At 45.9% G+C, this 14,486-nt stretch overlaps 1 protein-coding gene across 6 annotated transcripts in view; it reads left to right on the top strand.

Moving 5' to 3' along the window:
- LOC146808809 (uncharacterized) overlaps positions 1-14,486 on the top strand; it is a 127,715-nt gene that overhangs the window by 70,025 nt on the left and 43,204 nt on the right. For 2 of the 6 annotated variants that reach the window (XM_085615638.1, XM_085615635.1), the window contains exon 1: positions 3,053-3,274. The exons of 2 other annotated variants lie outside the window; for them this stretch is intronic. In XM_085615638.1, coding sequence (XP_085471764.1) covers positions 3,130-3,274 — 145 coding nt within the window. In that variant the 5' untranslated portion in view covers positions 3,053-3,129. Of the gene's footprint in view, positions 1-3,052; positions 3,655-14,486 lie in introns of those variants that run through there. 2 more of the 6 variants (XM_085615640.1, XM_085615641.1) reach the window with 2 other exon arrangements.

Here is a 14,486-nt window from a genome sequence, read left to right as displayed (position 1 = left end):
TCATGTGATTGTCATGATTCCCACCTTGAATGCCATATGAATTTATGCCATTGTTTCTCCATGTGATATGCCGATTTTTTTGTTTATGCTATTAAACATTCATAAAGAGATGTATTTTTTAAAAAAGTCCATAAACCAATTCAATTATTGTTATGCAAACAAAAAGACAAAGCACCGCTTAATAATCAGTTTGCATTTGGTGTTTGTGGGTAGGCAAAGTGCATGTTCAAACAAAACGGAGGTCTGAGTGCTTGGCAGACAACGGATTAGTTATGTCGTACTCCAGCCATAGATGTAACTTACAATTTTTATGGGTATAACCCACTAAAGATTGTTTTCCTGGATACTTGACTCCTGAAAAAAGTTCAGGATTCAGACACCAAGGGGCTGCCTAAGTCTACAAGGCCAGGAAGAGAAGGACCCCATTGAAGTTAACCAAGACCAAACGGGAGGGGAGTTATAGCATTATAGCATGTTTTCATGTAATTTCTAGAAGAACAACTAATCTCACGATTCACCGATCAAATGGCAAGTGGGTGCTTAAGATGAAGGGATGGCGGGTTGGTGCAACATTCCAATGTGTACGCCCATATTCAGCCCAAGGCACTAAATAGAACAGCCAGACGCATAGCCATTGTGCCTTGGGCCCTAGTGCAAGGAAAGAAACAGGCAGGGTTGAATTATAAACTAAAGCAAAATCATTGTTGGTTGGCCCCCATCACGTCTGTGTGCCCCGGTGCCACTGCACCTGCTGCACCAAAGAAAGCTACGACCCAGAATGAACAGCAAGCCCCCCGTTGAACAGCACAATCATAGTGCAGCCTTTTTAACTGCGCCAAGGGAAGCTATCAAAGGTTGTGTAAGGATTTTTGACGTCCTTTGTCACGTAACTTGTTGCCCTCTCCTCTCGAGCAAACTACGGTGGCATATTGTATTCTTCTAGGGGCATGGCAGTCGGGCATTCACGGCTGGCGCCCTTGGCGGCTGCGTAGTGTTGCCTTAACAAAAATAATGGGCCTGCACACTTTCCAAGAGGGGAGAAAACTGCTGCGTACCTTGAATTTCACCGGTCAGATATATTGCCGGAAGTGAAGCGCATTTAGAATTATTGCACGTGCTGCATTAGCCTTGTGCCGGTCTAGAGCAGGTTAAGCGGTAGGCACCGCCCTCGTTTTGTGTTCTAAATGGCTCGCTTGCTTCCATTAGCTTAATGTATTTTTGCAATTGGAAATTTTAATTAGTTCCGAAGCGGTGGTTCCAGTTTGCGGGCAGAGTTGCTCTTGTGGGGCGGACTGTTGTGGAGAGGGCAGCCTCTGAGGGGAATAAAGAACGATGGAGTAAACTGGTAGAAGCAACCGAGAGCTCTGAGCAACTAAGAATAATGTTTTCTTATACTGTTTCAAGCTTCATGTCAGCGGCTTTGAAGCGTGGAACCAACAAGTGTCCTTGTTGCTATTAATTGTCCCATGTCTTCGACTTCGGAAGGATAAAAGGAGGAGGCGGCTTTAACTAAGGTCGAACTCTTAACCTTTACATCACTCGTCAGCCTCGAGGGTTTATCTCGCTGCTCTAAAGAAACGACCAACAACAACAAATGAGCCGATCCATGCGTCGAGCGCCACTACATTTGGCAATATTAACATTTTTTTTTTTTGGACATACTGTGTTATGCTGTCGTTACACTGTACTTTGTTTAACATAACTTCCATGTGAATTTTCGTGCACTTTATGGTTCATTTGTGTTTTTAGCCTGTGGTTGTTTCCAGTTCTAGTTTGATTGTAAAGCGCTCCGATATCCCTTGGGATCTTGTTCGCGCTATATAAAACTTTATAAATAAAATAAATAAATATAACACTTATAGCGCCTCGAAACGGGGAAAATAAACCCCCCTCGTGGATTCGGAAGGTCGGAGAGATGCTGGGGCATCCTCAAACCATTTCCAACGGGTTGGTTCCGGGGATGGCGCGGAAACAGAGCAGGGGCTGCGAGAACGCAAGGGGTGCCCCTGAACACAAGGCCGGAGGGCTACAGGGGAAACCTATGAAATGACAAGGACAGGGCGGAAGAAAAGATAGCTATAGGGGCAATGAAATCTGGATTGTTGAGGAACGACAGGGCGAAAGTGGCTCAGAGGAAATGGGACAGCGTGAATGGCATATGATCGGGGGAGGGGAGCATTAGGAAACCTCCAGTGATCAGACCAACCAATAGGTGAGAAAGAAGGGGGCAGGGCAGAGCAATAAAGACAGATGTCCGAGGAAATGGACAGAGCCACAGACAGGATGATTGGAGGTAACAAGTAATATCGCGGACTGTCACCTTCGGGAGGGGAGGGGGGCCCCTCGAGGCAGGTGGCGGTCGTTTTGTTCACTAACTCTCACTTGTGAACCTGCGTGATCTGGGGAATTGCTAGCAAGGCAGACCACCCTGTCTCCTTTTGGGACGGCCTATCCGGACTGGATACTTTGCTTCAAGGCTTGTTTAGATAACAAGCCTACTTTAGATAAGAAATTGCTTCACGACAGCCGTGAACCAAACGATCCAGTCCGGATGGGCCATCCCAAAATGCGAAAGGGCGGTAACAAAGGAGGCTCATTTTCAATGGGAGGCCACCGTTTACCATACACAATGACGCCATCCAATGAAAATGAGGGGGTGGGGGGGGCTTCAAGTCCCCTTCTAAAATCTCCTCTCTCATAATATGTCTCGCCGAGCGAGCAGCGCATGCGCTGCAACGCTAGGCGGGACCGAAAAATTGTGGTGATAGAGGCACATCTGCCTCGGGAAAGACCGCTTAGGGCCACTAATGAGACTCTGGCGGCATCTGAACAGCACAGACAGCCCAAATCGGCCCTCATACTGCCCAGAAAAGCGTCCCACAGCTCCAACGGAGATACCGACCCATCGCCTTACCAATCCGGCCCTACATGGAAGACAACAACACGTTTCTGTTCACTTCTGTCACCGCCTGAGACAAGTACCTCAGTTCGACCGACTAGGTCACGGAGCCATTCGTGAAGCTTGCGCTCCAAGCCTCGCTCTGACGTAGACGTTAAGCGGATTAGGGTTCGCTCCGGTAGCGTAGTAACCCGACAGTTGAATTCGGTTGTAGCGAGCTCCAATAAAGCATGCCGATGCTCCAGAGCAGATCTCTCTCGGTCATGGTACAGCTGTTCTCTGAGAAGTTGATTGTACTTGCGTTTCGAGCCTCGTCTTGGCAGCGCTTCCGTGGGCGCGTCAGTGCACCGGAAGTGACATCACGCCGCTTCCTCGGTTCGTTGAGAGCAGTGGGTCCTCTCTGGGCTTTGTGCGGCATTTCTACCGTTCCGGGGCGCTGCAGGGACTCGGGGTAGGGGAGGTAAGAAGAGCGGGTAGACGTGGACCCTGTCACTGAATATGCATGTAATAACAGCATCACGCATAGAGTCCCATACTGGATGACGTCTAAGCCTCTAGGGTCAGCATCTAGTGGCCCTATAAACTGAGCATGTATTGCCTCCTTGCCCCAGACATGAGCGCGTACTTTCAGTTCGTGAGTGCCTGCTTCTAAAGTGACCAGCATTTGCAAGATGAGTATTGTAGCTGTTCTTACGTGAGCGTATGGTGCCTGTTGTAATCTGAGCTTCAGGTGTCACCCTCACCCCATAAATTAGGTAGGTAGTGTCTGAACCTAATATGCAAATATAGCGCCTGTCCCTCATCTGCACATGCAGTAGTTTACCCTGACATGAGTTTATTCTGTCTGCCACAATATTCTTTATTCAGTCTGCTCCTAAACCGATTATACTGTGTTTTCCAACCCAAATGTATGGTGTCTTTTCCTCCCTTCTCTGTAATGCCAACTTCTAACCTGTGTATATATATATATGTCAGGCCACGATGGTAGCATATATAGTGTTAGTCCTATATGGTGTTGAAGTGCACACTTCCTGTATGTGTGTTCTGATTTCTCAATCTTTATTCTTAAAATGTTTTCTTTTAAGTAGTGGAGTTGCTTAGAGTCCTGGTGGAGTGTGGACGAGCTCTTCGGGGCAGCAGTAATTAAGAGCTGAGTACAGCTATCGTACCTGCTTTGTAGAATACAGAAATACTACAGATTGGGTGCTGAGCGTAGCCCCGAATAATTATGGACCACATATGTTTCCACCAGAATAATTGTGCAAAGTGTTTTTAGTGTATCAAAAGTCACATTTCCATAGCCGTACTGATACAAAGGTTCATTAATTGTAAATCAATTTATAGAGCGCAGACTACCATGACCAGGTGTTTAAGTCCTTTTATGCTTACATGTATCTTCCTCCTCACTAACATTCAATGCCTGTTCTTAGCTGTTAGGGTCAAGAATTATAGTCCACGACCTGCCCTCCATCCCACCCAGTACTGAATGGACAAACTACATACAGTACAGTTTGACTAGAGCTGGTCTACTCGTGCTGAAATGGTTTTATATCTGGTGGTTAATCCAATGGTTAAGGTTTGTTTTTGCGATTAGTCATGTGCTTTCAAGAAACGTGTGTATTTGCTTGTTACTTTGCGATAAAGTCTAATAATACCGGTTAGATCTGATCATTAGTGGGGGTTATGTGGTCTCAGGTAAACGGTTGGTGAGATACACAGGCTGGCAGTGTTGGGCAATGTTTGTTTTACTATACTATTGTTTATAAAAAAATTTTTCTAACTTAGTCATTAACTAAAATTATTTATTTGACACGGACTGAGAGCATATTGTCAATGCACAGTCAGAAATACTTGTTTTGTTACCTATTCTAGTTCTACAGCAGAACAACCACTGAGATGAGAGGTACTTGCACCTAAAATCCCGAATGTATGTTGTGAATGTATGTGGTCAGTGCAGTATATGCATTATACATATCAGGGAAGCAGAGTGATGGAGGCCTGTGGGTTTTATTTTGAAAGTTCCTGGCCTGTCCTGTGCACCAGATGTAAGTGATTTTATTTTCCTAGGCAGTAGAAGTGCATTGCTGACATAACTGAAGCTGGACAGAGGAGAGCTAGACACTGAAGTGGGAACAACGGAGACATGGCTCCTATAGAACTTCGATTAGATAATTTTGCTGAGAAGGGCTCCTGAATAACTTTCTTGTAGCACTGCCACTTGGTAGGGGCTGGGTCTGCAGTTTCTGTTCAGAGTGAGAAGGGTAATGGTGTGCCAACCTTTTGTCGCTTTGTAGATTATTGTCTATGGGACTGTTCATAGCTAGCTACAGATAGATCACATCTCTTTGTGTTTCTTTTGTTGGTACTCCAGGCTGGGTACTACCCTACTGCGAGGTGCATTACTATGCACAAAGGCTGGTCTCTAGAGCGGCCTGATGAGACACTTGAAAAGAAAAGTTCTGTGTATGTAATTCTGACCCTATTATACATGACAGCGTTTGGGAACCACAAATGTAGTTTTGTTGTCTTTTAATGCTTAAATTATCATTTATAGTATTGGGAACAACTAGGAAGCACGTTGCAGCAGGCAAACTTATGTACTACTATTGCCTTTTAAAAGGAAGTAAAATCCCCATATCTAATATTGAGTATCCTTGTAACAAGTACTAGACAACAGAAATCTAGTACGACAGCACAGCTTTAAAAAGTTGCAGAACATATGCACATGGCAGGAGCCAAGATTCAGGGGGGAATTCAAAAATGTTACAAGCAGTCAAAATGTAAACCTAGAAGACAATGTAAAGCAAGATAGTTTGTAGAGCATCGGGCAGCGCTAACTTCGCTGATATGACTATAAGTGAGATCAAAGCTACTGGCAGTATCCTGCTAGTGGCGGACGTTTCTTGTGCTTCCTCAGCAGTTTGGAAAAAGGGGCTATTATCGTACACAACCAGGGGAACATATACCGAGATCCGAAGTGGCATCCAAATTACTTCCAGCCAGTGTACTCCCATAGTAAATAAACAGAATAGCCTCTTTCTCAATTTATTCTTCATACTCTTTTTATGGAGGTTTGTACTTTTGCACAACTTATCAGAAATACAGTATCATCATGTGAGTTACAACTGTTACAGTATGGTACATTATTGTAATCTGTAGGATCCAGTCCACTTTGTGATTAGAGCAAGCAGCCCATCTAGGTGGGACAACAACAAGGTGCTCTCTCGTCAGGGCTGGAAGCAAGCTGATTGCGCGACTGATGCCTAAAACCTTTACAATGTGAGACTCTGGTGGTGAGCTGTGAGTTGTGTGCCTTCGAAACAGTAATTGTGTGTGTGGGGTCAGGTAGCAGTACACGCATGGGTGGTATGCAGTGTAGTGTGAAGGTGACAGGGAATGGGTGGGGCTGGGTATGTGACAAGATAGGAAACTGCACGACAGCAAGTGGCTATCTGCCCATGGCGGTGATCCACGGGCATGTGCGTTCTCTTGGGGAACCGCACATGCCCTTGGTGGTGGAGTTGTCTGGGACCGGCTGAGTACAGTGAAGGGGACTAGTATTGGGTCGTTGTGGGTGTGCGTCCTTGCGTGCTAGTTCTTGGAACTACATGAACATGGTGTCCCACACCGCCCCAATGGGCATTTTGCGAAGGTGGCTTTGCCGCCTCGTAATGTAGATTGGTACTTTCGGCTTCTTCCAATGGAGAAAAGCCTTGTGTCGCTGTAGCAGGGCCATCGACTGGGGAGCTCACCAATGTAGTGTAAAGGTGTGCTTGGCCAGCAACAGGGCTAGCCTAGCAAAACGGGCCCGGGCGTTCGCTGCCCATGTGTTCAGGTGAGTGAGTTCAGTGACTGTGGTGAGGGTATTGCGGATGACATGCCAGTATTGTGTCAGGGCAGGGCACTACCAGAGCATGTGTTGGGAGTCAGCGGTGCTGGAATGGCATCTGGGGAACGTGAGATTGGATGTTGGGAATATGCAGTGTAACCTCAACGGTGTTAGGTAGGCCCTGTGTAGCCCATCTATTGAATACTCTTAAATATAGCATTTCGGGCGACTCAAGGGCCCTATCCATTCTGAGACATGGAGCGTGCACCTAATATCGTTCTCCCGCACCTGTCTAAAGGGCGCTAGAGAGATCTCTGTGTGTTCCCAGATGGATTAGTTTAGCCGTGCAATCAGGTGTAGCCCGGAACCCATGGTGCACAGGGTGTGTATGACTGCATGGGAGGGGGGGTTCCTAATCGATGGTGTGTCATAGGAGGCGGCTTGTCGCCAATAGTTGGCCATTCAGGAGGAATTGACTGAGAGGGATATCCTAGTTTTGTTGAAGCTGCTCGAATGTCAGTAGGTGATGGTTACTGAATAGATTTCCTATTGCTTTGATGGATCGGTCGTGCCAGGTGGCTACGTCCTCCAAGGTGAAGGAACCAGTAAATATTGGCAGGCCTTCTAGAGGGATCTCAGGCGCATAAGGCAGGACATGGTGTGCCAGGTGTCGGATCCAAGTTATACATCTGCAAGCGACAATGACCACAAGCGATGCATTTTAACTGAGTGCAGCAGGAGTTGGTGTAGAATATATAGCCTCTTTCTCAATACGAAAATAACAGCATGCTGAGCACAAATGAAATATTTAGAAAACAATGCTTGTTCAATTTACCCAAAAACCTTATGTTCTGAGATCTGATAGGCACTTAGCCTGGAGGAGAGAGTGGATGGGGAAGTGCAAACAGAATGAGTGAAAGCAGTATTAAGGTTCCAGGTTTCACTTTTGTAAATCACGGCCTATGTTGCTTTAATAAGAGAAATAGAAGGGTAGTGTCAAGCAAATAAAATAAAATACAGGCATGTACCTGCTTTGAAATTGTAATACAGGGCTGACAGGCAGTTCAGGCACAAGCAGGGCTTTTACTCTCACAAGCCAAACACACCGAGAAAGCCACTGAGAAATGGAGGCGGGAAAGGTGTAGTTTGGCGACTAGAAATACAGTAACAGAAAGATGGAAAACGACGAACTAAGAGGACTGAGTCGTGAGACCAAAGGAGCACCGATCAAGAAACAAAAGTCCATGTGTCGCAGAGGCTTCACACTGGCAGACTGTGCAAAGCCATTTAATAACTAAAATCAAATCCGTAGGACTGAAATAAAAACACATTCACTCCGTGTAAAATTGGTGCCAGCGAACCTACAACATCCTGGAAGGTAGCAGCTCTGCCGAGGCATTGAGGCTTCGCAAATGCAAGATGCGGGCTCCCCTGTCGCTCCATGACAGTCACAGGCACCTTGGAGCTACCCTTAGCGCAGTGGCAAGGGCAGTCCTTTGCAACCAGTTCAAGTCATTGAAAAACAGACCCTTTATATGCAAAGTCCTCAGCCGCTGTCCTTTCTGTGCCCGGCTACATTCACATTGTTGGCATGGAGTTAGAGGGCACAAATATTTGAGAGAAAGAACAAAAGTGCCATGGGACAGGAGACGGAGTGATAGAGACATAAAAAAGAACAGAGCTGACACGGCATAATGGAGCGCAGGGTTACACAGACACAGTACAACGTTAAAGCTTTTAATAAGCAGAGAATACAGGAAACCAGTCTGCTCGTCTCTCAATCACCAACGATCTGCCAAGCCCTGGAACCCCCAGCATGTAATTCCCTTAACATTCTATGCTCCTGCATGCCATGCCCTGAGGCGTTACACACACCCGCATAGAACGAGCAACACAACACATCCCCCCCCCCCTCTTTATTGCGAAATAAGAACAACGGCCTCATCCCCTTCCCTAAAAGTATAAAGTTGCAAAGATGTACTAGTTTGAACAATGATAGGAATGAGGAAGGAGAGAGAGTAAAAAACATCTCCACACACAAAATCAAGGAAAGGAAGAAAGCAAGAGGAAAGAAAGAGAAACCAGGATGAACGGCGCAGCGGGGGCGCCGTTTGCGCGCCGAAGGCGCGCCTAAGGCAAGCCCGTCTGCGCCCATCCGCGACCAGACCGCGGCCGGGGCCAGACATGCTGCTGGCGAGGGATCTCAGGGTGAAAGGATAGTGTGGTCTGGTGAGGCCCTAAAGGCTCTGGCTCCCCCTTTTAAATGCTGTCCGCACTCTACTGACCCTCTAACCTTCGCCCCTCCTCAGATTTGTAACATTTGTGTGTCAGTTTTTGGCAATGTAAATTCGGTGAGGCTTCCTATTCCCAAATCTCCACTTCAGATAGGCATTAGAGCCGGACTACTGAATTGTAGATCCCTGGCCAAACATGCTGATGATGTCTGGCTGTTACTTGAAGAACAGGAATGGGATATCCTGTTTTTAACAGAAACATGGATGAAGGAAGGCAACCTGACCTCTATTGCACTGGCAGTCCCTCTGGGATTTAAAATATGCCTCGCCAACCGTTCTGGGTCAAAAAGAGGCGGTGGCGTAGCTATCATTTTTAAAGAGCACTTAAGACTAACCTCCTCAGCACCTACGACTACTCAAGGAATTGAAGGCCTCCACTTCTGCTTTCAGGCAAGTTCTCAGCTTTCATTAGCAGGACTGGTGATTTATCGCCCACCGGGCGGCGCAGATTCTAACTTATCTACCCTACTGGACATGATTGTTCAGAGCTCGCTCCTCCACCCCCATTTTATTGTGGTAGGTGATTTTAACATCCACATGGATAAATCCGACTGTGCCATGGCAGAGCTACTTAGCGCTACTTTAAGCACGGCCAGCCTTAGACTGATCAATGAGGGCCCTACACATAGGGGGGGGCCATACTATTGATCTTATCTTCTCTAATATCAAAAATGTGCTGTCCGAGGATCCACTTCCTCTGACCTGGTCAGATCACTCACTTGTCCCTTTCACACTGAACTTGGCGCACGACATTTCTGCATCCAGTAAATGCTACTTCCTAAAAAGACAATGGAAGAAGCTGATCCCCGAGACTATGGGCCCTGTCCTGGAGAAGACTACCCCATCCCTGACAAACAACGCCAATATTGATGCTCAACTCTTCAACGAGTGGGTTGGAAAAATGGTTTGCTCTATTGCGCCAGCTTCCCGTGCACTATCGAAAAGAGACTCTCCCTCAGCACCCTGGTTTTCGCAGGCGCTAAGAACAGAGAAATCAGCTTGCAAAAAGCTGGAGAGACTCTGGAGGGAAAACTATGGTCTGGAGGAAAAGATTATGTACAAAGAAGCCTCTAAAAATCTACGGAAAGCTATTAAGAAAAATAAAAAACGTTTTTATGCAGACTTGATTCTACAGGCAGAACAGTCTAGTAAACAGATTTTCAAAGTAGTACAGTCTTTTTTTAAACCTAAGTGCATTGAGAGGGAGGTTGCTCCAACAATTATGCTTTGCGAGCAAATATCTGAGTTCTTTGATCAAAAAATTAAAAAGGTCTACGACTCCTTTGGTCCAGAAATAATAACAGTGAAACAGGACCGCGCGAATAAGAGCGAGCTAAGTGAGACTTTCACCCAGTTTCTTAATATCCCCGTGAGTGAGGTACGGCAAGAACTGCTCCGATGCAAATCTGGTTCCCCCGACGACCCCGGCCCTGCAAAATTATGGAGTTCTATAGCCGACTTCGTAACTCCTACACTTCATCATATCTGGAACTCCTCCATTTCTTCGGGCATGTTTCCGGATGCATGGAAACATGCTACCCTCCTGCCCTTAAAGAAAAAGCCTAACGGGGACCCGGAAGATCTCACGAATCTCCGCCCGATATCCCTATTAGCCGCCCCGGGAAAAATGTTGGAAAAAGTTATACAACGCCAGCTGAGTAAATTTGTAGAAGTAAACAAAATTCTCCATGAAACACAGTCTGGCTTCCGGCCCGGCTTTAGCACGGAAACAGCGCTTATTGAGGTTGCCGAGTCAGTCAGGTGGTCGATGGATGCAGGGAACTCAGCTATGCTGGTACTCCTGGATCTGTCGGCCGCCTTCGATACGGTGGACCACGCCAGACTACTCAGCCGGTTGGCCGAGATAGGAATTAAGGATAAGGCGCTGGATTGGGTACACTCCTACCTATCTCAGAGAACCCAGAAGGTGGCACTTGGAACAATCTCGTCATCACCCAAGCCCCTTGGCTGTGGAGTCCCGCAGGGGTCGGCTTTAAGCCCCCTTCTGTTCAATATCTACCTTGCTCCTCTCTTTACGCTAATTGCCAACTGGGGTGTCAAGGCAATCTCATATGCCGATGACACACAGCTGGTATTTCCGTATTCCGAGATCACGCAAGAGTCCTTTTCTAACTTCAAAGGCTGTCTTCAAGACGTAGCCCACTGGATGAACGCTAATAAATTAAAACTTAATGCCAACAAGACAGAGGTTATCTTTTTTGGCAAGAGCTCCCCGCCCGCGTCAGATCTTTGGTGGCCGTCGGAGATGGGTCCTGCTCCGACACCCAGTCACACGGCAAAAAATCTTGGAGTGAGATGGGATGACTGCATGTCCTTTACCTCCCATATCCAACAAGTTGCCGGTTGTTGTATGAGCAAACTGAGAAATCTGCGTAAAATTCTCAGACTCCTTCCAGAAGACTGCCGGAAAACGGTTATCCACGCCACTGTGACCTCAAGGCTGGACTATGCCAATGGACTCTACCTAGGCCTACCAAAATACCTGACACAAAAGCTTCAGGTAGTTCAAAATGCGGCTGCGAGACTGTTACTGCGAATTCCACTCAAGCAGGCAGTCTCTCCGCACCTCCGATCTCTACACTGGCTGCCAGTTGCCAGCAGAATAAAGTTTAAAGCACTAACGTTGGCTTTTAGATCTTTGCATGGCTCCTGTCCAGTATACCTGAAAAACCGTCTTCCCAGATACTCTCAAGCCCGCACATTGCGGTCTAATTGCCGTGTTCAACTGGCAATCCCACACACGAAAAAGGCCCGACTCGGGGGTCGGACTTTTTCGGCTAACGTCTCCACTCTGTGGAATACCCTCCCACAAGAAATCCAGCAGGCCCCTTCCGAATCCTGTTTTAAAACACTGCTAAAAACTTGGCTTTTTAACCAACTACGCTAGCTTTTTTAATTCCTGTATTGCTATTTTAACCACCTCCCAGGTCTTCTGTGTTCTACTAGCGCCGAGACACCTCCTCGCGAGGTAGCTGTCGCGCTTTATAAAACCCAGTATTATTATTATTATTATTAACTAGAAGAAAATGAGTAAAGAAAAGAGATTTAAAAAAAAAATGATGTTCACAGTATTTCATAACCACTCACAAATCGATAAAAGAAAGAAATCATTTGATCATCTATCCCACATTTATAATCTTTATAATATTATTTATATATAATATATTTCTCAAAGTAAACAAATGTGACGATCACACAGGGGCTATTCTTCCATAACCAGATCTTTTTTAATTTTAGTCTAAAATTAAAAAAGATCTGGTGATGGAAGAATCGCCCCTTTGTGATCGTCACATTTGTTTACTTTGAGAAATTTGAACGCCGGCACGCTTCGCCGGCAGCGGATGATCTGCCTGGCTTGGGCGGGGAGAGACAGAAGAAGCAAACGTTGGGAAAAAAACAAAACAAATATATATAATATAATCAGCCTGGTGAAATTATTCTTCTCTTGCAGCCTTCCACTGCTGAAGAATTCACCATAAAATCCTTCACGCCCCACACTTCTGGAGTCCTGGTTCCACTGACCTCCCATGTTGTTGTCACTTTTCTGCTGTCCTCGCACCAGAAAGAACACTATCCATCCTTGCACTATTCTCCTCGTTGCCTTTCAACCCAGTCACACCCATTGCAGCGTCAACCCCGCTATTTTCAAAAATATCCTTCAACCAATCGGTATTGTGATTTCCTAGTCCCTTCTCGCCTACGCTCTCCTCTGCAACATTCATCTCCTTTTTCCTTACAGCCACCCTCTTGAGATTCCATACCTTATCACTTCTCAGACAAACTGCATTCGTTAAAACCTCTACCATTTCCTCTGATTCAAAGAATTTACTCTCTTTTTTTTTTTTACTTTTGTAGGTTTCTTCACCTGTACCCAGTCGCCCACTTTCACAGGTCTAATGCCATGAATGCGGTCCTAATAAGACTTGTTTCTTAAATGTGTTTCATCCAATTACCCCCTAAGAGAATTGAGGGACCACTGTTCCACCTTACACTCCCGTAATCATTCAGGATTATACTTGCATCTGGGTCTTTTACTTCTCATTATGATAAATGGTGATTCTCCAGTGATATGAACAGTAACCCTATATGCCCACATGGACTGTTTCACTTCCACATACCACTCCCTTTTGCACTTAACCGCTTCTTTATTGACATCCATAACAACGCGGTTAAACCGTGCCACAGTGTTGATCCCACTTTGATTATAAAGTAAAGTTGTCCCGTGTTTCACTCTGATCCATTAAAAAAAACTTTTATCTACATCAGATGTAAAGTGCACACCGTTGTCGCTAAGCAGTACTGAAGGAATACCCTCCGAGCCAAAAATACTATCTAAAAATTCCAGTACTGAAATGGTATCTGCTTTTCCTACAAACTTCACTACTGGCCATTTTGCAAAAAGATCCCTCAATACAATAACATATTCCTGTAGTTCTCCTACCGGACCCAACAGGTCAATAGCCGTATATTCCCATGGTTGCCTTGGAACTAAACCTTCACTCAAGGGTGGACTCAATGTATGTAAAGTCTTACCAGCCGAGGAGCATACTTTACATGATCTTACAAATCTCTCCACCCTTTTGTCCACACCTGGCCACCAGAACATTTCCTTAACCACAGCTTTGGTCTGGACTATTCCAAAATGTCCTTTGTGGCACACCTCCAAAATGACATCACGTAAGCCACTGGGAGAGACCATGCTTTCACTCCTAACAACTAAATCTTTTTCCACTGACAACTCCATCCTTACGTCCCAAAAGGGTCTTAACTCCTCAGACACTAGTTCCTTCTTAGGCCAACCATCCTGTAAATAGTTCAACACGCCCTGCAAAAGACTGTCCTTGTACTGTTTATCCTCCCACTGCCCCTTTTTTATGGTCGGAGAACCTGAGTCATGTACCAGCGCTACTTTATAATCCTTCTACGTGTCATCCACACATTTGTCTAATGGAGCAGGCAACCATGATAAACAGTCTGCAATTCAATTCTGTCTTTCAGGTATATACTCCATTTTATACACAACATCCTTCATGCTCATAGACATCCACACATTTGTCTAATGGAGCAGGAAACCATGATAAACAGTCTGCAATTCAATTCCGTCTTTCAGGTATATACTCCATTTTATACACAACATCCTTCATGCTCATAGACAATCTAGCAATCCTTGCTGTGGCAGACACACTCACCTCTGTAGTCAAACCTTTTACCTATGGTTTATGATCACACCCGACCATGACTGACTTGCCCCACACAAACAGTTGAAAATGCTTTAACGCCCATGCTCAAGTCAATGCTTCTTTTTAGGTCTCGGCTGGTGATAGCAGCGCGCATGCGCTGCTCTCGGCATCCGAGGGCTTCTTGAAATCAATACGGTTGAGGAAGGGGACCTGAAGCCCCGCCCCCTTTTCCCATTGGCTCGCGTCATAGCTTAGGCTAAACG

Source organism: Triturus cristatus, chromosome 7 (genome assembly GCF_964204655.1).
Source record: "Triturus cristatus chromosome 7, aTriCri1.1, whole genome shotgun sequence".
NCBI lineage: Eukaryota > Metazoa > Chordata > Amphibia > Caudata > Salamandridae > Triturus > Triturus cristatus.
This window is presented reverse-complemented; position numbering and strand designations above follow the sequence as displayed.